This window comes from Saccopteryx leptura, chromosome 1, assembly GCF_036850995.1.
Source record: "Saccopteryx leptura isolate mSacLep1 chromosome 1, mSacLep1_pri_phased_curated, whole genome shotgun sequence".
Classification (NCBI taxonomy): Eukaryota; Metazoa; Chordata; class Mammalia; order Chiroptera; family Emballonuridae; genus Saccopteryx; species Saccopteryx leptura.
The window spans coordinates 29,267,747-29,290,545 of record NC_089503.1 but is presented as its reverse complement, the minus strand read 5'-3'; the positions used below and the strand labels follow the sequence as shown (position 1 = coordinate 29,290,545).

Sequence of the window (22,799 nt, the reverse complement as noted above, 5' to 3'; positions counted from 1 at the left end):
GGGCGGGGCCTGGAGGGAGCCCCGCCCCGTCCCGGACCAGTTAACCGGCGGCCGCGGGCTCCCGCTTCACCGCGCTGCGCTCTGAGAAGGTCGAGTCCTGGCAGCTGCGGCCATGGCCACCGTGCGGGAGAAGGCGGCGGCGCTGAACCTCTCGGCTCTCCACAGTCCGGCGCAGAGGCCTCCTGGTGGGTGCTGAGGACCCTGTCCAGGGAGGGTGGGTGTCATGGGGCGGGCGAGTGGGCTGAAGCTACGGTTCTCGCGCGGGATACACATTCTGGAAGAGCAGTATTTCACTGAATAGAAGTTTTTGACTTTTTTTTTTTTCCATTGGTTACATGACATTAGGAGAGACTTTGGTGAATTTTGCCATCAGTTTAATCGCATCATTGGGAACAGTTTGCTTAACATCTTGGTTACTTTAAATATCCAAATGGACGGAATAGGATGATCAGTTATAAAATTCTGATTCTAGCTTATCTATAACTCAGTAAATATACTTAAGATACCCAGATAACACTTAGCTTTTTTTTTTCCTTTTAGATAACTTACAACTTTTCTCCCTTTCTGTAGTTGCAGTGTGGGGTGTTATAGGAATTGAATCCCTAATTGACAAAAAGCCTATCATTTATAAAATGCTGATCAGGTGATAGTGGTCAGTGAATTGAATTAGATTGGATGGGTGCATCTCAGTGGCCCCAGTCTTATGTTTGACTTACAACTAGTAATGTTCCTTTTAATCTTCAAAGGCTAATGATAAATTGTGATAGATAACTACTTCTCATCTGTACTTTTTTAAGAATGATCATAACATTGGCCTTATTTTGATCCAATTTAAAGGATTCAGAGAAGTACGTGATATCTAAACTTAGAATTTCTCCTTATTTTACATTTGAAGAGATGGAAAACACCTAATCATTTGAGAATTTAAAAACCAAATTATATTAGAAATAGTCAAGAGACATCTTTAGGCTCACTTTCTGAGTGAAAGGAATTCCCAAATTTTACATGAGTAAAAATATGGTATCCTGTCTTCTCCAACAGCTGAAATACCAATTCTAAGCTTTGGGCATTACTGAACAGGATCTTAGATGGTGTAAGGGAATGTGCGTTCAAAACTAAGTAGATGACTCTCAGAGGGAAGAGTTGAAGTGCTGCTCAGCAGAACTGAACCCAAGGAGATCACTGTTCTCTGCACACCAGCTGCAGTGGGCAGAAAAGGGCCACACTGTCTTATTTGTTTTGCTTGCTGTAATTGGAACCTTACCTGCTAGCATTTGTTAATCCTTCTTCCACCTATTGGTTGCCTTGTCACGGTCCCACCGAGCACAGTAAGAGGAGCCTCCTTTCTTGGTTCCTTGCCATTCCCTTTCTGTGTGTTCTGGCAGGAAGCGCTGTACTTTTGTTTCTCTACCGATTCGTAAGTCTTCCATACCTTAAAGGAGCTGTAATGACCAGGGACCTGATTTATGTAGAAATAAAGTCTGTATGATAACTTTCAGCAAGTACTTCAAAGATATTTGTCTTTTAATATAGACAAACAAGAAAGTGGTGTGTTATCCTGTTATCCCTTTATACTGTAACTTAATTCTTTGAATTCACCTGGTATCACTTTTCCAGGGAGCTCAAAGTACTTCCCATATGCTGTCTCATTAATCTGTATGAATTAAAGCAGTGGCCAATACCTACTTCTGTTGAGAGTTCTCTAAACATATTTTAAAATCGTTCTTATTAGTAGAAATTTATTTTACGTATTTACTGCCGGCAGCCTTCTTTTCAGAGGCAGTCTTCAGCATGACAACTCTAATACCATAGAAGAGGAAAACAAACTTTGGACTACCAAACCAATATGCAGTAAAAGTGTTGCAATATTGGTATCAATGTACAGGAATTTTTTCAACTCAGTCACAGGTGCCTAGTTTTAACACCCAAAACACATTTCTCTATCTATTGTCGGGTTTTGGTTGTGTTCGATAAATGTAGTCCTGTTCTTTTGTCTTGACTGTTCTGTGAATAATGTTTTAAAACCTCTTTTGGAAAAATAATCCTTAAATAAAATTCTCTTAAATCTTAAATGATTTAGGATTTTTGTAATTGTTATGTTCTGATGAAGAGTTAAATCCTCTGGCATGTATCACATCTTGATTTTGCATCTCCTAGTGGTCTTTATTTAATTGAGTACTGTTCAGGGGTTGATGTCATCATCCAGGTGGTATGAATAGGTCAAGGGCAAACTGAGGGTAGACTAGTTCAGAGAAAAGAGGAGGAGGAAAGATACTCTCCCTTTTCTATTTTACTTTTTTTGTGTGTATGTGAAAATGTTTTAATTAGAGGATTCTTTTTTTTTTTTAGTAAGTTGAGTTTTTTTTGTGTTTTTTTTTTTTAATTCATTTTTAGAGAGGAGAGAGAGAGAGACCGAGAGGGAGAGAGAGGAGAGAGAGACAGAGAGAGAGAAGGGGGGAGGAGCTGGAAGCATCAACTCCCATATGTGCCTTGACCAGGCAAGCCCAGGGTTTTGAACCGGCGACCTCAGCATATCCAGGTCGACACTTTATCCACTGCGCCACCACAGGTCAGGTTAATTAGAGGATTCTTAGATATCTTTTTACCTTTTAAATAGACCTTTAAAATATTAGAATAGATTTATATTTACAAAATAAGTCAGGAAGTTAGTACATAGAGTACTAAGCCACACGCCCGTCACTAAGTTGCCCTTATTCTTAACATCTGAGATTAGTCTAGTACACTTGTCACAATTAATGTACCAATATTGATACATTATTATATAAGCCCTTACTTCACTCTGGTTTCCTTAGTTTTTGCCTACTGTCTTTTTTCTATTCTATATCCTTATTAACTTTTTTTTTAGATTTTATTTATTCATTTTTAGAGAAAGAGGGGAGAGAGAGAAGACGGGAGGAGCAGGAAGCATCAACTCCCATATGTGCCTTGACCAGGCAAGCCCAGGGATTCAAACCGGTAACCTCAGCGTTCCAGGTCAATGCTTTATCCACTGCTATTCCAGAACCCTATCTAGGATATTAAATTACATTGAGTCCATGTCTCATTAGGCTCTTCTAGATCATGGCATTCCCCCCCTCCCCTTTTTTTCTGTTAATTGCTGGGTACCATGTTAGTCACTTTACATATATTGTCTCTCATATGATCCTCTCAGTAACTGATAGAAGCGGAATTAGCTCTGTTTTGAAACAAAAAATGTTAGTTTGCCCAAGATTGCATTACTAGTAAATGATGGAGTCAAGAATGGAACCCGGGTCTATGGGACTCCAAAACCCATGCTCTGGTTTTACGCTTTGTATTCACAGAACTTAGCACGTTGTCTGTTGCTTTAACACAAGTTTCCATATCTGAACAGTATTTGATCAACCAAAAGTTTCTGAACTTTGGCACTATTGACATTTGCTTTGTTTTGTCGGCTGGTCCTGTACTATTGGATGTTTGTTTGTTTATTTATTTATTTATTTATTTATTTTTGTATTTTTCTGAAGTTGGAAACGGGGAGGCAGTCAGACAGACTCCCGCATGCGCCCGACCGGGATCCACCCGGCATGCCCACCAGGGGGCGATGCTCTGCCCATCTGGGGCATTGCTCTGTTGCAACCAGGGCCATTCTAGCACCTGAGGCAGAGGCCACAGAGCCATCCTTAGCGCCCGGGCCAACTTTGCTCCAATGGAGCCTTGGCTGCAGGAGGGGAAGAGAGAGACAGAGAGGAAGGAGAGGGGGAGGGGGAGAGAAGCAGATGGGCGCTTCTCCTGTGTGCCCTGGTCAGGAATCAAACTCGGGACTCCTGAGCCAACCGGCCAGGGCCACTATTGGATGTTTAATAGCATCCCTGGACCCTCAACCCACTAGATAACCACTAGATGCCAATAGCACTCTCCTTCTCAGCTGTAACACCAAAAAGTCTCTAGACATTGTCAAATGTCTAGTGGGGAGCCTGGCCTGTGGTGGTACAGTGGTTAGAACGTTGACATGGAATACTGAAGTCACTAGTTTGGAACCCTGAGCTTCCGGCCAGATAGCTGGGTTGGTGGAGCATCGTACTGGAGCACGGAAGTTGCCAGTTTGATTCCCTGGTCAGGGCACATGCAGGGGCAGCTTGATGTTCCTGTCTCTCTCTCCCTGCCTTTCTATCTCAAAGAAAAGAAACCCTGGCCTTGCCTGGTCGCAGCACATAGGACAAGCAAGCAATGAACAACTGAAGTGAAGCAATTATGAGTCGATACTTCTCCCCCCTCCCCCTGTAAAATCAATCAATAAACTTTTTTAAATGTTTATTTTATTGACTTGAGAGAGAGAGGAACATTAATCTGTTCCTGTTGGTGCCCTGACTGGGAATCAAACTGGCAACCTCTGTGTTTCAGGACTATGCTCTACCCAACTTAGTGGTCCAGCCAGGGCAATATATAAAATCTTTTTTTTAAAAAAGACTAAGAATTCAGAAAAACAATGTGGTGGGGAGTAAAATCACCCACTGTGTTAACCTTCCTTTAAAAGTAGTTGGCAATAGCCTACTACTAACAAGTATTGAATAACCAGCTGTACTATGTGAAGCACTCCATAAGGCAATTAAATAATTTGACCTCTGCAGACTATAAGGAAATTTGAGAGAAATAAGGTACTAGCTCACTCTTCTTCAATTTTTGTGGAAAGTGTCTACCCTGAACTATTTGAATTTGGGGGGAGGGTGCAGTTTAATGCCTGAAGATGAAAAAAGAATTACATGTTCACTTTTAGCATGTTTTAGTAGTTCCGTATATATGTTTATATACATTGGGGTCCAATTTTATAATGTGTGTATTGATGTAAGGAATTAATATGATCTCACTATTCAAAATGATTACCTATTTAGCCCTTAAATAGGTTTTCACAGCAGGACCATAATTGATGCTGACTGCACAGATCATGTTTGATGTTGATTTTCCCCTGGTGATTCTTAAGTAATTTCCTGACATGTCTGCCTAGACTTGATATTTAAGGAATTTTGTAGTGAGAGCTTGTTACTTAGTGTGCATTTTCAGAAGGGAATATGGTTAGTTGTTGTATTACAAATATATATTGGTTCAGTATTAGAAAGTTAACTTTTTTATTACTGGTAACATTTTTTCATAGACTTCAAATACTGTATGTAAAAGAGCAGAGGGGGAGTGACCACACAGCATTGTGTACAGAATTGGGCACCTGAAACCTGTATAATTATGTTTAACAGTGTCATCCCAATAAATTCAGTTAATAAACTAGCCTAGCCTGACCAGGTGGTGGCGCAGTGGATAGAGCGTTGGACTGGGATGTAGAGGACCCATGTTCGAGACCCTGAGGACACCAGCTTGAGCGCAGGCTCATCTGGTTTGAGCAAGGCTCACCAGCTTGAGCCCAAGGTCACTGGCTCTAGCAAGGGGTCACTTGGTCTGCTGTAGCGCCCTGGCCAAGGCACATATGAGAAAGCAATCAATGAACAACTAAGGTGCACAAGGAAGAATTGATGCTTCTCATCTCTCTCCCTTTCTGCTGCCTGTTTGTCTCTGACTCTGTCTCTGTCACAAAAACAAAAAACAAACAAACCAAAAACCCAAGCCTAGATTATATAGTGTTCAACAGCATGTGTAGTATATTATAGATCTAGTTTAAAACAATTTCTGAGCCTCTTGTTAGGCCACCTTCCAAAAAGCTTTTTATCTGATAGGGTCAAATTTTTTATATACTTCATTTCTTACTATATTGTATTTTGGTATTCAATATCTATATCTAAATGGAGTGGTATAATTTCAGTCTCTAAAATCCTGTAATTAGAAGTTTATACTTGAAACCAGCCTTAAACATAGCATTCAACTCTTGTACTAGTAAATGAAGAAACCAACCTATATGGAGGCTAAATCTCTTATCCAGGAAGATTGCAGCGGGTCTGCAGACTCTTTGACCCTACGGTCATGATGATTTTAGAATACACTTGACCAAATGTAAATAAGGAAGCATCAAAATGTAGACAGGGATAAAATTTAAAGAATTTTCCAGCTCATATGCAAGTGAGGTTTGAAGACAAGCTGAAACTTCAATTCTGGTTGTTAGGCTTACAAAGCATTCATTGTATATTTCTGGTCTCTTGAATCCTATTTGGAAGTCACAGTACCTCATCTTACTGGACATAGTCTGCTATACTGCTATTCATTTCAGCTATTCGATGGTGAGAAATAAGAAGGTTCAAACCAGCATGTAGGGGATCTGTGTTCAACTGGTAAAGTCAGCATTAAAATAACAGGTTGTCCTGGTGTCGGTTTTGGCACATTTACTTGTTAGGTCCAGGGTATATTATTTATTAAAGTATCTGTATGAACATCAGCTAGTTTGGGTCTGTGGATGGCATTGTGTGAGGGGAAATATCCCAGTGTGCAATGGTTGGGAATTAATGGTCAGTAAGAACAGAAGGGACCTGAAAGGCTGAACTCTATCATGCCTGGAGGATTCTGGAAACATTGTGTGGCTCACAGATGCCTACTATCCTGCTCTAAATGTTCTTTAATCTTTTATACTGTGTTATCCAACCTGCAAAACTTTTTGATTTCCTATACTTAAGCAGCAGGTTAATATGGGAAACTTTATTCTTTGCCTCCTTTTTTTTTTTTTTTTTTAAGAGACAGCCTGACCAAGCGGTGGTGCAGTGGATAGAGCTCGAACTGGGATGCAGAGGACCCAGGTTCGAGACCCCGAGGTCGCCAGCTTGAGCACGGGCTCATCTGGTTTGAGCAAAAAGTTCACCAGCTTGGACCCAAGGTCGCTGGCTTGAGCAAGGGGTCACTCGGTCTGCTGTAGTCCCATGGTCAAGGCACATATGAAAAAGCAATCAATGAACAACTAAGGTCTCGCAATGAAAAACTAATGATTGATACTTCTTATCTCTCTCCATTCCTGTCTGTCTGTCCCTATCTATCCCTCTCTCTGACTCTCTCTGTCTCTGTAAAAAAAAAAAAGAGAGAGACAGACAGACAAACAGGAAGGGAGAGAGATAAGAAGCATCAACTCGTAGCTGTGACACTTTTTTAGTTGTTCATTGATTGCTTCTCATACATGCCTTGACCAGGGGGGAGGGAGGCTCCAGGTCAAGCCAGTGATCCTTGCTCAAGCCAGCAACCTTGGGCTCAAGCCAGCGACCTTAGGCTCAAGCCAGCAACCATGGAGTCATGTCTATGATCCCACGCTCAAGCCAGCAACACCATGCTCAAGCTGGCGAGCCTATACTCAAGCCAGATGAGCAGTGCACTCAAGCCAGTGACCTCGGGGTTTCAAACTTGGGTCCTCAGTGTCCCAGGTCAGTGCTCTATCCACTGCTCCACCACCAAATCAGGCTGTTCTTTACTTCTTAATTCCTGTGTGCAAATTAGCCTTTTCCATGTCACTGAGGCTGTGTATCCTCTATTACCCACTTTAGTTGTCTTATTGATCTCAATTTAGTGACTGCACTTTATCTTTTAGGGTTTGTATGCTAACCTAGTTGTAACTCGGCTGACTTATATGTTTCATCATTAATATTGAATATTACCACTAGCCCAGAAGTTTGTTTCAGTGGTACTTAAAAGGGATTCTGATCTCTACAAGTTTGAATCTGGCTTATTTTCCTTTCCTGTCTTACTCCTGTGTACTGTGGATAGTATATTATAAAATTTATGATACCCTGCATTATTTTAGGAGTGTTAACTACTAAGTGTTTTTAAATAGCTTGGTTAAGGGTTAACAAATATTTTTTAAAAAGATTTTGTTTAAGCCCTGGCCGGTTGGCTCAGCAGTAGAGCGTCGGCCTGGCGTGCGGGGGACCCGGGTTCGATTCCCGGCCAGGGCACATAGGAGAAGCGCCCATTTGCTTCTCCACCCCCCCCCTCCTTCCTCTCTCTCTCTTCCCCTCCCGCAGCCAAGGCTCCATTGGAGCAAAGATGGCCCGGGCGCTGGGGATGGCTCCTTGGCCTCTGCCCCAGGCGCTAGAGTGGCTCTGGTTGCGGCAGAGCGACACCCTGGAGGGGCAGAGCATCGCCCCCTGGTGGGCAGAGCGTCGCCCCTGGTGGGCGTGCTGGGTGGATCCCGGTCGGGTGCATGCGGGAGTCTGTCTGACTGTCTCTCCCCATTTCCAGCTAAATAAAAAATAGAAGAAAAAAAAAAAAAGATTTTCTTTATTAGCTGTGGCCAGTTGGCTCAGAAGTAGAGTGTCAGCCCGGTGTGTGGAAGTCCTGGGTTTGATTCCTGGCCGGGACACACAAGAGAAGTGCCCATCTGCTTCTCCACCCTTTCCCCTCTCCTTCCTCTCTCTCTCTTCCCCTCTTGAAGCCAAGGCTCCATTGGAGCAAAGTTGGCCTGGGCGCTGAGGCGCTAGAATGGCTCCAGTTGCAGCAGAGCAATGCCCCAGATGGGCTGAGCATCACCTTCTAGTGGGCATGCTGGGTGGTTCCCCGTCAGGTGCATGTGGGAGTCTGTCTGCCCCCGCCCCCACTTCTCACTTCAGAAAAATACAAAAAAAAAAAAAAAAAAGATTTTATTTATTAATTTTACAGAGAAAGAGGAGAGGGACAGGTAGCGAAAAGTGTCAACTCATAGTTGCTTCACTTTAGTTGTTTATGGATTGATTGCTTTTTGCATCTGCCTTGACCAGGCAAGCCCAGGGTTTTGAACCGGCAACCTCAGCATTCCAGGTCAACACTCTATTGACTGTGCCACCACAGGCCAGGCAGGTTAACAAATCTTAAAGTTGTGTATTTCATTTCTTTTGATCTCACTGGGTCACTGAAAGCTCTTAATCTAATTCTTTAATGAAAGTTAATGCTAAAACTATCTAGTGGCTTACTTTTTTTTTTTTAAGTGAGAGGAGGGGTGACAGTAAGACAGATTCCTGCATGCTTCCTGACTGGGATCTACCCAGCAACCCCCATGGGAGGCCAATGCTCGAATCAACTGAGCTATCCTCAGTGCATGAGGTGGACACTCAGACCAACTGAACTCAGCGCCCAGGGCTGATGCTTGAACCAGTTGAGCTACTGGCTGCAAGAGGGGAAAAGGGAGAGAAGAGGAAGAGGGAGAGAGAAGGGAAGAGAAGCAGATGGTTGCTTCTCTTGTGTGTCTTGACTGGGAATTGAACCTGGGACATCCATATGCCAGGCTGGTGCTGTATCCACTAAGCCACTGACCAGGGCCGTAGGGTTACTTTTTTGAATTGGATTTATTGGGGTGACATTGGTTGGTGGCTTACTTTTTTTTTTTTTTTACAGAGACAGAGAGTCAGAGAGAGGGATAGACAGGGACAGACAGGAACGGAGAGAAAGATGAGAAGCATCAATCATTAGTTTTTCATTGTGACACCTTAGTTGTTCATTGATTGCTTTCTCATATGTGCCTTGACCGTGGGGCTACAGTAGATCGAGTAACCCCTTGCTCAAGCCAGCCACTTTGGGTCCAAGCTGGTGAGCTTTGCTCAAAACAGATGAGCCCGCACTTAAGCTGGCGACCTCGGGGTCTTGAACGTGGGTCCTCCACATCCGAGTCCGACACTCTATCCACTGCGCCACCGCTTACTTTTTAAAAATTTATTGATTTAAGAGAGAGAGAAACCTTGATTTCTTGTTCCACTTATTCATGCATTAGTGAGTTTCATGGTAAAATTTCTAGTAGCTACAAAATTACAGTGTAATGGTTCACTATACTAATTATATTAATTGCAACACAAAAGATGAATTCCAAATGACCCACTTAAAATATATAACTCTATTAAATTAAATGGAGTTAAAAAACAATTTTTTTTTAATTATTGGTTTTAGAGAGAAGGGGGAAAGAGGGAGAGAGACATCAATTTGTTGCTCCACTTATTTATGCATTCATTGGCTGATTCTTGTATGTGCCCTGACCGGAATTGACACTGCAGTCGCCGTGTATTGTCCTCAGGGACAGTGCTCTAACCAACTGTGCTACCCAGCCAGGGCTGTAAGTGGAATTTTAATGTCCTGCAGGAACTTATCTTTGCTCTCATCTTACATATTCTATTTTATCTAAGAAGGCAGAAAGGTAATTTCCAGTAGCAGTTCCTTTAATTATAATTCCCCTTATTCATTACTGTTTTAATGATGCATTTTGTTTTCCTTTTTTTAGAACCCCTTAAGGGAAGTAATAAGTTTTCAACTTCTCTGTCAAAATATCCTAAAAATAAAGGAACTAATATACTTAACAAAAATGGACTTAAAAATATTACAACCATTGAATATTCAGAGGATCACCACAAAGTGTAGCACAGAAAAAGGTACACAGTCTGTGTATATGTAAAAGGAGAAAGCAGGGCCCTGGCTGGTTGGCTCAGTGGTAGAGTGTCGGCCTGGCGTGCGGAAGTCCCGGGTTCGATTCCCGGCCAGGGCACACAGGAGAGGCGCCTGTCTGCTTCTCCACCCCTACCCCTCTCCTTCCTCCCTGTTTCTCTCTTCCCCTCCCGCAGCCGAGGCTCCATTGGAGCAAAAGATGGCCCGGGTGCTGGGGATGGCTCCTTGGCCTCTGCCCCAGGCGCTAGAGTGGCTCTGGTCGCGACAGAGCGACGCCCCAGATGGGCAGAGCATCGCCCCCTGGTGGGCGTGCTGGGTGGATCCCGGTCGGGCGCATGCGGGAGTCTGTCTGACTGCCTCCCCGTTTCCAGCTTCAGAAAAATCCAAAAAAAAACAAAAAATAACCAAAAATAACCCTGAGATCGCGGGCTTGAGCACGGGCTCATCTGGTTTGAAAAAAAAAAAAAAAAAGAAAGAAAGATGGAGAAAGCAAAGAGCAAGCCAGCATGCCATCAAGCTGATGATTAGCTAGACAGTTCTATCAGTTTACTAAATCTAAGGTTCATTTCCTTTCCTTTCCATGGTCTCTCCTTTTCTTCTTTGTAGTTTTGCCAAGTATCAATTTATTACAATGAGGGAAAATATGATAAATATTAGAAAGCATGTTTTCTGTTAGGCTAAAACCCTGCTTTGTTTCTGTGCTTTTATTTATTTATTTATTTTAATTTTTTTTTATACTAACTCAATTTCTTAATTTTTATTTTATTTATTCCATTTTTTTAGAGAGGAGAGAGAGAGGGAGAGAGAGAGAGAGGAGAGAGAGACAGAGAGAGAGAAGGGGGGAGGAGCTGGAAGCATCAATTCCCATATGTGCCTTGACCAGGCAAGCCCAGGGTTTTGAACCGGTGACCTCAGCATTTCTAGGTTGACACTTTATCCACTGCGCCACCACAGGTCAGGCTCTGTGCTTTTCTTATCTTTGCAGTAGGATGCTATCAGCTCCTATTGGGCAGGAACCAAACTGTTAGTTTACCCTGCTTACAAAGTACTTAACTCATAAATCTGCACATTAGGAAGTTTTAAAAATATTAATTTATTCCAACTGTATGTGTATGTGTCTATAACTATAATTCTATCTGATTAATAAATGCTTTAAAATTATATAGAACATGAGCCAAATTGCAGTACCGCCTCTTATAATGTCTGGAAATTCACTTACTCTCTTTCAAATAGGGATGATCTATCCCTCTTAGGGTTGCTATGAAGATTAGATCACTTATGCAAGGCACTTAATAGAGTTCTTTTGATAACGGCCACAAGGTTCTACTTGATCTGTACCCCCACCCCTAACCGCAACCCTTATCTCCACTCCTCTCTGATCTCACTTCCTATTGTTCTCTCCCTTGGTCACCCACTCAGGCCATGCTGGCCTCCTTCCTCTTCTCAAGGCATTGCTCTTTCTGTTTTCTCTGCTCTTTCCCCAGATATCTGTACAGCTTGCTTCCTGGTTTTTAAATGGTGCCCAGAAATGAGGCTTCTGCTCAGATATCACACTATCAGAGAGGCGTTTCCTGACATCCCATCTGAAATAGCATTCTCTTCCTTACCTATTTTTACTTTTCTTCTTAGCATTGATCTAACATTTACATATTATCTGTATCTTCCCATAAAGTATAAGTCCATGAGTACAGAGACTTTATTTTACTCACTGTTATATCCTAGCACATAGTTCAGTGTTTAGCATATAGTTGGCACTAAATTTTTTAATTAATTGATATTAATAGTTAATATTTCAATAACAAGCTCACTTCATATTGTTCCTTATCAATAACTTTGGAAATTGCCACTTTTTGCTTAAGAATTGCTTAGACTCTATCACAAATGAATAAGATTTTTTTCCATTTCAGGTTTCAGTGTGGCCCAGAAACCATTTGGAGCCACATATGTATGGAGCAGCATTATAAACACTCTTCAAACACAAGTGGAGGTGAAAAAAAGAAGGCACCATTTAAAAAGACACAATGACTGCTTCGTTGGTTCAGAAGCTGTAGATGTCATTTTTTCTCACCTAATTCAGAATAAATATTTTGGTGATGTAGATATTCCTCGAGCCAAAGTGGTAAGAGTATGTCAAGCACTTATGGACTACAAAGTATTTGAAGCAGTTCCAACCAAAGTCTTCAGAAAAGACAAAAAACCTACGTTTGAAGATAGTAGTTGCAGTCTTTATAGATTCACAACAGTACCTAACCGAGACAGTCAATTTGGCAAAGAGAATAAACTACATTCACCTTCCAGGTTAGTACATTAATGTAAGATGATCATGGGGATATTGGCAGGATTTTGTCTACTTTTTAATAAGATGCTGACTGGCTTTATGTTCCTTTTGAATTAGTAAATTAGGCTAAAATATGGGTCTGTGGATAAATTTGATAAAGTAGGGAGAACTTTTGTTTATTTCGTATGTCCTAGAATTCTTGTTTGTTTCTGCTAAATGTAAAATATGATCAACAAACTTCGATTTTTCTCCTTCAAGTGACAATTGCAGTGTAAAAAATGTTAGGAGAATTTATACATAAAGTGATATGAGAACAGAGGAGGTGAAGGCAGGCAGGTCGGGTATGACTACACTCCACAAACTGGCAGGTGTAAAGTATGAAAGGCATGTGGGAGCCAGAATGCATAGGTTTCCTGGGCCATATTAAGGAGTTGTGCTTGATCATACAGGTTTGGGAGTCCACAGAAAGATTTCAGGTATGATGAGATTGCATTTTTAGAAATGTCATTTTGGCAGCTGTATGGTCAGTTTAATGGGGTGAGCTAGTTCGGAACCTGTTGCAATATTGCGGTCTACAGATGAGAATGCAGCAAGCAGCAGTGGTGGAGATGAGGGAATCATTTAAAGGAAGACCGTGGGACAGAATTGTAAAACCCAGTGATTGAAATGAATGTAGGCAATGAGTACATAATGAACTATTTGTTGTAAAAAACAAAAAAAACCTAAAACCCCTATAACTTTTCTCTTTTATTCCCCTCAGCTAAACTGTGTACAGGTAATTGAAGTTCTTATAATTCAGAGCTGACCCAAAGTCAGAGTTTTAGTGTATTGACTTTCAAGTATTTTTAAATTCTATATTTAAAACATAAAATGGAAAAACCAAACCATAAAATGTACTGCTGTACATAGGAGGAAATAAGAGGATAAGTTGGGGCACAGCCAGCACCTTCCAGATAGATGCAGGTCCACAGGCTGACTGAGGTGTTTGAGAATTTGGAACTTCGGAGATTTTAGAAAAGTATTTTGTACATATATATTAGGTAACACCCCAAGAGGGATCTAGGACAGCATCTGGTAATTGACCTATCAATATTTCTGCAGTAAACAAAATATTCATACTAACTGGGATAAATAAAAGCTATGGTAGTCTCAGAATAGACTTTGTCATCATGAGTTCTGAATAAACTTAAGATTTTTCTAAGTTTTTGGGGTTTCAGAATTGTGGATACAGGATTGTAGATCTGTATTGGGAAATGATTAGCAGTGTCTATCAAAGAATGCCCCAGAAATAGAGATAACTGATGAGGCAAACAAAATAGCATAATGAAGTTTGTTTTAAAATTCAGACTAAAGTTTTAGGCATTGAATTACTTAAATCTAAATGTTCAAAGGAGAATTTAGAGTATGTATATTTAGGCTTGATTAAAAAGGTAGGATATTGCCTGGCTTGTGGTGGCGCAGTGGTTAAAGCGTCAGTCTAGAATGCCGAGGTCGCCGGTTTGAAACCCTGGGTTTGCCTGGTCAAGGTGCATATGGGAGTTGATGCTTCCTGCTCCTCACCCGCTCTGTCTCTATCTCTTTCTTTCTCTTCCTTCTCTAAAATGAATAAAATCTCTTTTAAAAAGTTTTAAGAAAAAGTTTCCATTTCTTGTGTTTCTGCTCTGAAACACAAATTTTCTAAAAACTCTTGGGTTCCATATACTAAAATATTTCTGTGAGCTTACTAAAAACATTAATTTATGAAATAAATTTATTTTAGGTATACAGATGCATTATTTAAGTCGTCTGATATCAAATCAGCAAGTTTAGAGGATCTGTGGGAAAATCTGAGTTTAAAGCCTGCTAATTCCCCTCATGTAAATATCTCTGCAACTTTGTCTCCACAAGGTAAGCTAAAGATGATACAAGTAAGAAATAGAAGACTAACTTCAGATAAAGTTATTTAAAATGTTTCAATCTTAACTGTTTTTAGAATTTAAATATTCAAAGCACAAAGAGCACACTGTGTATTAAAGCTGTTTATATTAAGTTTTAACAGAGGTCTATTATCTTTAACAAATAGATCAGTGTTGCAATTCTTGAACACTGACTTTTGTCCTATCAGCTGGCAGAGGTTCAAATCTGAAATGTTTTACATTCAGATTTTTATTTAACATATGCTCTTAGATATTTCTTTCCCAAAGATTTTATTAAGTTAAATTAAAATTTGAAAGTTACATGAAAATAGTAATGCAATTCTAGTCTTCCTTGTCAGTGGCAATAAGATACACTGTAGTTTAATGACTCATTTCTACCTTCCCTCCCCCATCCTAGTAGTAGAAGCTGAGTGGAATAATCTGTAGCCAAGAGTTACAAACCAGTTTTCAGATTGAATGAATCATTCTTTCTTCCAGAGTCCTTATTAACATGTTATATGACTTGATTTCTTATCTCTGCCATATTGCTTTTTATAGTACAAGAATGAAAAGAATTCCTGTTGTCCAAACTCTGTTCTCCTACACTTTGAACAAATCTTGAATTGTTTTAAGAAACCACTTCATAAGGTTGACTCTCCCCCCTTTTTTCTGCCACAAACTTAGTAGCTTGGACTTGCCTAGACAAATATTGCGATGAGCATTTAGCAATTATTGTTACTTTTCCCCTGTCATTCTTCCTGTGTAGTTATAAATGAAGTATGGCAAGAAGAAACAATCGGTCGTCTACTACAACTTGTAGACCTTCCACTTCTTGACTCCTTACTCAAACAGCAAGAGGTTGCACCTAAAGTTCCTCAACATAAGAGGCAGCCTGACTTGGTCAACAACAGTAATTATTTGGATCGAGGGATTCTCAAGGCTTATGGTGACTCTCAGTATGTAAAAATACATATAATAATTTGAGTGCTTTTATAGGATGATTATAGCTAATGGTTTTAAGATAATATTTTGAATTCTTTTTTTTCCCTTTGCCACATTTGGTTTATTAAATAATATGGGAATTCCCCAATAATTATCCAGTCTTTACATACATGATCATGTGGAGATGGGATCTTATTAATCAAGTCTCTTTTTTTCACTTCATTTTTAATTTTTTAATTTTATCAATTTTAATTTATCGTGTTATGGATTCAAGTGTCCCACTCAATATAACACCCTCACCCCACCCCTGTGTCCCCCATTATAACACCTTTGTCCCCCTCCCCCTAACTTCCTTCCCTCTTCCCTCTGGGATTCGCTGCCATTTTATCTGTATCTCTGTGTTATGTATATATAATTTCACTAACCCCTTCATCTTCTCCGATCCCATCCCCTCATCCTCCTTTCCTCTGACAGCTGTCCCTCTGCTCCCTGCGTTGAATTCTTTTGTCTGTAGAATCAGATGTGCATTGCCTCTTCATATTATCAGTGTTTGGGAAAGTAAAGAACAAAATCACATTGGTCAAAATTAGAAAAAATTTGCATTTCATTATTCTTCATATTTGTTTTTGCTTCACATATATCATCTTACTTGCACATCAAGTGAAGAAAATGATTATGCTCTATCTTCATATATTTGTTAAAATATAGGTCTTTCTGGTCTCTTAGGGCTGTCTTGGTCTTCATCGAAACCTGGAAAAAATGAACAGATATGGCAAATTCTTAGAATCCTTTGACCACATATACTTTTATATGCCTCTAGAATACCCATTAAATATGTATTTTTAAATTAACTAGTTTTAGCTCTGGCCAGGTAGGTCAGTTGGCTGGAGTGTCATCCCAAAATGCCAGGGTTGAAGGTTTGATTCCCCCATCAGGGCATATGCAGGAAGCAATGAATACCTAGAAGGGCAGAGCAACAAGTCAGTCTCTCTCTCTCTCTCTCTCTTAAAAATCAACCAATAAATAATTTTTTTTTTTTTTTTTTTTTGTATTTTTGTATTTTTCTGAAGCTGGAAACGGGGAGAGACAGTCAGACAGACTCCCGCATGCGCCCGACCGGGATCCACCCGGCACGCCCACCAGGGGGCGATGCTCTGCCCCTCCGGGGCGTTGCTCTGCCGCGACCAGAGCCACTCTAGCGCCTGGGGCAGAGGCCAAGGAGCCATCCCCAACGCCCGGGCCATCTTTGCTCCAATGGAGCCTTGGCTGCGGGAGGGAAGAGAGAGACAGAGAGGAAGGAGGGGGGGTGGAGAAGCAAATGGGCGCCTCTCCTATGTGCCCTGGCCGAGAATCGAACCCGGGTCCCCCGCATGCCAGGCCGACGCTCTACCACTGAGCCAACCAGCCAGGGCCTAAATACATTTTTTTAAATTGACTAGTTTTATTAAAGAAATATAATGAAAGTAACTCTTACTCTTACCTCTGACTATCATTCTTCTGAAAATACCATAAATCTTAAGATTTAAAGTCTTAACTTGAAGTGCTGAGGGAACTATGATTTTTTTTCTTAAGGAAGAGTGCTATTGTTTCTTATAACTTTGAAACTCCTCTCCTAAGTAAAATAATTAAAGGTTTAAGTCTTGTATTTTTTAGCTTATTTAATTTTTAATTATTTTTCCTTGGCAGATAGTGTTCCAGTACAGTTAGTGAGATGGAAATGTTAAAAAAATATATATAACTTAGGTGGGGGAAGAGGAGGGGCACAAAGAAAACCAGACAGAAGGTGACGGAAGACAATTTGACTTTGGGTGATGGGTATGCGACATAATCAAATGTCAAAATAACCTAGAGAGCCTGACCAGGCGGTGGCGCAGTGGATAGAGCGTCGGACTGTGATGCAGAGGACCCAGGTTCGAGACCCCGAGGTTGCCAGCTTGAGCGTAGGCTCATCTGGTTTGAGCAAAAGGCCCACCAGCTTGAACCCAAGGTTGCTGGCTCCAGCAAGGGGTTGCTCGGTCTGCTGAGGGCCCGCGGTCAGGGCACATATGGGAGAGCAATCAATGAACAACTAAGGTGTTGCAATGCGCAATGAAAAACTGATGATTGATGCTTCTCATCTCTCTCCGTTCCTGTCTGTCCCTGTCTATCCCTCTCTCTGACTCACTCTCTGTCTCTGTAAAAAATAAATAAATAAATAAAAATAATAACCTAGAGATGTTTTCTCAAAACCTATGTACCCTGATTGATTAATGTCACCCCATTAAAATTAATAAAAAAGGGACAAAAAATACAATTTACATGTTTAGTACTTCACCAGCTCTATTGATATATTCCAATGGACTATTAATAAACAGTTGAATGTCAGAAGCTAGCTTAAAACCCATGTGAAAAAGTTAATCCCAATATACTAGTTACTGAACTCTGCATGTATAATAGAAAGCTGATTATGCTACAGGAATATAAATTACATTTCTACAATCTAAAGTAGTATGTGGTAGTGCAATGGATAGAGCATTGACCTGGGATGGTGAGGTTCGAAACCCTCTGGTCACCAGCCTGAGTGTGGGCTCACTGCTTGAGCATAGGCTCATAGATTTGATCCCATGATCACTTGAAACCCAAGGTCACTGGCTTGAGCCCAAAGTTGCTGGCTTGGGCAAGGGGTCACTGGCTCGCCTGGAGCCCCCTGGTCAAGGCATATATGAGAATCAATCAATGAACAGCTAAAGTGACACAACTACGAGTTGATGCTTCTCATCTCCCTTCCTGTCTCATGTTCTCTCTAAAAAAAATAATAAAGTAATATGTGAAAACGTTACTTAAAACTTTAAGTACAGAATCAAAAGTTGTACTAGAAGTAACCTTAAATATCATCTAACTGCATCTTACTGTAAATTTGATGAAACTGATGCCTAGAGAGGTGAAGTCACCTGCCCATGGTGATGTACCTGTATGGTAGATTAGTTGTCGAGTCTATAGCAGTAGAATACATGATTTTTTATTATTTTTTTACAGAGACAGAGAGAGAGTCAGAGAGAGGGATAGATAGGGACAGACAGACAGGAACAGAGAGAGAGATGAGAAGCATCAATCATTAGTTTTTCATTGCGACACAGCAGACCAAGTAACCCCTTGCTCAAGCCAGTGACCCTGGGTCCAAGCTGGTGAGCTTTGCTCAAATCAGATGAGCCCATGCTCAAGCTGGTGACCTCAGGGTCTCAAACCTGGGTCCTCCGCATCCCAGGCCGACACCCTATTCACTGTGCCACCGCCTGGTCAGGCTACATGAATATTTTTTAAAAACCATATATATTAACAAGTTGAATATTAAAAGTTATTTTGTATCTTGAAATACAGCATTTCTCTGAAGTTACCCAGCTGCTATTTTATTAGAAATGGAATTAATAACTAATTATTCTGAAACCCTACCTTATCTTCCTCGATTCTCTCCTAGCCAAAATCAGAGATGATAGATCTTACACAGAGCTCTTAAGTAAGGAACACTATATATAAGGAAAATAATGGTCTAGCAATCAGATCTAAGGATCTAGTCCTACCTGAGACCCTGAGCAAGCAACTTAAGAGTTTGTAGGCCTCCACTGTAAATGTAAAGACTAGAGTTTGAGTTTTGATAGGCTTGTCAGCTCTATATTGTACTCGATAGCTTATGTTTTTCACTTTTTTAAAAAGTAAGAGAAAGAAGACATATAATAAGCTGAAATTTTTATCTGTGATACTTGACCTAGCAATATTTAAAGAGTTACACAAGCCCTGACCAGATATAATAGCTTGGTTGGTGAAAGCATTATCCCGATACACAAGGGTTGCCGGTTTGATGCCTGGTCAGGGTGCCTTCAGAAACAGATTGATGTTTCTGTCTCTGTCTCCCTCTCTCTCTAAAATCAATAAATAAGTAAAAAAGAAAGAAAAATTTTTAAAAATTACACATATCTTTAAGTGTGTAGAAATTTATCCTGGTGACAAACTTGAAATAGCTAGTAAATTTGGTACTGTGTGTATATTTGTTACTCTTCGCCTCTTTGCTTTTTAAAATGGTTCTCTCCCCCTCCCCAACCCCAATAGGGAAGATGAATGGCTCTCTGCAGCAACTGACTGCTTGGAATACCTTCCAGACCAGGTGGTGGTGGACATAAGCAGAAACTTTCCTGAGCAACCAGATAGAATAGACTTAGTGAAAGAACTTCTGTTTAATGCCATTGGCAAACATTACAGCAGTAGAGAACCTCTGTTAAATCACTTATGTGATGTTCATAATGGAATTGCAGAACTCTTAGGTAAGTAAGATCTTATTAAGTACTAGAATTTGTCTTTTGGATGAAACAAGAAAAAGTTAATTGTCCTCAAAGTTAATCAGGATGGTACCACTTCAAGCTGGGAGTGGGTCTGGATTGATTCATGCAAAGTATGTTTATTCCAAAACTTTTAGGGATCATTTGGAAAGAGGCTTTAATAAACCCTAAAGTTAGTTCTAACTTCTAGTGACCACAGGAGAATGCTGCTGTCATTTACTGGAAACTTAGTAATCATAGAATAGCAGTTGTCTTCTTTAGAAAGCTATTCCAGTACACCACCATTCCTCCTTCAGTCTCTTCAAAATGGCAGACATTCTGCTTATCCCTCTGCCAATGAACCAGACTGTTCCACATGGTTTGTTGAAAACAAATTGGAAGGTTCAGAGAATCCTTTCTATTTTTCTCAGGTAAAGTTGGCTACATTAGTAGTGTACATATAGTGTACCCTTGGAATGTACCAAATTAATGAAAAACAGGCTGGGAATTTATGAATGAAGTCAAGAGTTAGATTTAACATCCTAAGATTATTATATGACAAGTACTTAGGGTACTAGGTGCCAATTTGAGAACAGGCTTCTTGATGGTATTCCTTGAACAGGTATTCTTGATTGGTCATTCATTGTAATTCCTAGTCTTTTTTTTTTTCGTTTTGAATAAGTTTACTTTTAAATACTGTTTTCTTTAATATAGTCACATTTAATCAAAATTAAAAGGACTTTTTTTCTTTTGGCTAAAGTGAATGGTAAGACTGAAGTAGCACTAGAAGCTACTCAGCTCTTTCTAAAGCTTCTGGATTCCCACAGTAGAGAAGAATTTAGAAGACTACTGTATTTCATGGCTGTTGCAGCACATCCTTCTGAATTTAAATTACAAAAAGAAGTAAGTCTTTTGTCTGAATATTAATTGTATTCAGTATCCTTTATATTATGGGACCCATGTGTCTCATTAGTCCATTACCAGCATCAAGTATGCTGAAACTGATAATAGCTATTAATATTCAACATTGCCTTTTATATTGAACTTTAACTATATACCATTAGATATGTTTCATTTTATTTTTACAGAGTGACAACCGAATGGTTGTGAAAAGAATATTCTCAAAAGCTATTGTTGACAATAAAAATTTATCTAAAGGCAAAACTGATCTTCTGGTACTCTTTTTAATGGATCATCAAAAAGATGTTTTTAAGGTAAAACTATTAGTTAATTTGAGCCTATGTTATAGATCACTAGATTAAAGTGCATTTGAATCATGTCCGATGTCCCTTGTTGTTGTTTTTTTTAAGATTCCTGGAACTCTACATAAAATTGTCAGTGTTAAGCTCATGGCCATTCAGAAGGGAAAAGATCCAAACAGAGACACAGGTAATCTGAGAAATATTATTTTATGATCCTCCACAGATAAATTCCTACAATTTATTTGAAAGCGTTTTGCTCTAAATAGTTGTACTTTAACTTCAACTAAACTTTAAGTCATCTCCTCAGATGTAGCGGAGAGCCTCTTGATGCTCCAAAGCAGCGTGACCAGGGTTGGAAAGTCAGCAGTGCTTAGCATCTTTAATGCATTTTACAAAATTGAGACTAAAAATATAAATATAAAAATTTTGCTTGATTTTTTTTTAGTTAAATCTGAAGAATAAACTCATTAACTGAATTTTTTACTTTTAAATTTAAGGATATGTTTTTTGCCAGAGAATTGATCAAAGTGATTATTCTGACAATACACAAAAGACAACCAAGGATGAGCTACTGAATTTATTAAAAACAATTGATAAGGATCCAAAACTGTCTGCCAAAGAGAAGAAAAAGTTGCTAGGCCAGTTCTATAAGTGTCACCCAGACATCTTTATTGAGTATTTTGGAGATTGAGCTTCTAATGTCTGTATATAATTTGTGTATTTTAACAATTATGTATCCTAAATATATAATCATATTTGTAATTTTAAATGTTCTAAATATATAACTGTACTAATAAAATTTTTTTGTATAACCTTTTGTGTCTGGAACTATTAAATGATGTATAGCTATTAAATATTGACCTCTCTTAGGGGAGTTGATTTATAATGTGCACAATACTTTATAGAACATCATAGGAATTTATTTTTTTAATTTAAAAAATTTTTTTAAAGATTGTTGGGGTTTTTTTTGTTTTTTTTTTCTTTCAAGATTTTATTTTTATTCATTTTAGAGAGGGCAGAGAGAAAGAGAGAGAGAGAGAGAGAAGGGGAAGGAGGAGGAAGCATCAACTCCCATATGTGCCTTAACCAGGCAAGCCAGGGTTTCGAACTGGCGACCTCAGTGTTCCAGGTCAATGCTTTACCTACTGTGCCACCACAGGTCGGACCATCATAGGAATTTAAATGATATGACATTGTAGTGTTTATATAAGGAAGTATGATATTAAACAGTAAGGATGTACATATTACAAGTTAATAGGAGAGTGGTTTGTACCTTAAAAGGTACTCCTTAACGATACAAGATTTGATAAAGTAAACTTGCTAATTAACAAACTGTGGATAAGTCAGAAATTGAACTTTCCTAATGCTTTAAAAACTTCAATATCTTTGAAAGCTTATTGTGGAAAATTTCAAACATATGTAAAAACTGGGAGAACAGCCTGATTTGTGGTGGTGCAGTGAATAAAGCATCAACATAGAATGCTGAGGTTGCTGGTTCAAAACCCTGGGCTTGCCTGGTCAAGGCACATACGAGAAGCAACTACTACGAGTTGATGCTTCCCATTCCTCCCCCTTTCTTTCTCTCCTCTCTAAAATCAATAAATAAAATCTTCTTTAAAATGGGGAGAATAGAATACTGAACTCCCCACATACTTAACCCAGTTTCAACACTTGTCAGCTTACAGCCATGCTTTTTTTTTTTAAGTGAGAGGCAGGTAGGCAGAGAAAGACCCCTTCATACCCTGACCAGGATCCACCTGGGAAGCCCTCTACCAAGCAATGCTCTCTGCCCTTCTGGGCTGCTGCTCTGTTGCTTGGTGAAGGGGGGGGGGGGGATGAAGGGGATAGACAAGCAGGTGGTTGCTTCTCCTGTGTGCCCTGACTGGGAATCAAA

At 39.8% G+C, this 22,799-nt stretch overlaps 1 protein-coding gene across 1 annotated transcript; it reads left to right on the top strand.

Annotated features, from left to right (window-relative positions):
- The first annotated feature begins 28 nt into the window (after positions 1–28).
- On the top strand, positions 29–21,705 carry DEPDC7 (DEP domain containing 7). Its single transcript, XM_066363585.1, has 9 exons — positions 29–185; positions 12,207–12,597; positions 14,337–14,464; positions 15,239–15,428; positions 19,498–19,709; positions 20,464–20,606; positions 20,792–20,917; positions 21,014–21,092; positions 21,403–21,705. Exons 1-9 carry the CDS (start codon positions 113–115, stop codon positions 21,594–21,596), a joined length of 1,536 nt encoding a protein of 511 aa, XP_066219682.1. The 5' UTR covers positions 29–112; the 3' UTR covers positions 21,597–21,705.
- The last annotated feature ends 1,094 nt before the right edge of the window (positions 21,706–22,799 follow it).

Coding starts and splice junctions, on each gene's coding strand:
- DEPDC7 (XM_066363585.1), top strand. CDS start 113: ATGGCCACCGTGCGGGAGAAGGCGGCGGCGCTGAACCTCTCGGCTCTC. Junction 186..12,206: donor TCCGGCGCAGAGGCCTCCTG/GTGGGTGCTGAG, acceptor TTTCCATTTCAG/GTTTCAGTGTGGCCCAGAAA. Junction 20,607..20,791: donor AATTTAAATTACAAAAAGAA/GTAAGTCTTTTG, acceptor TTATTTTTACAG/AGTGACAACCGAATGGTTGT.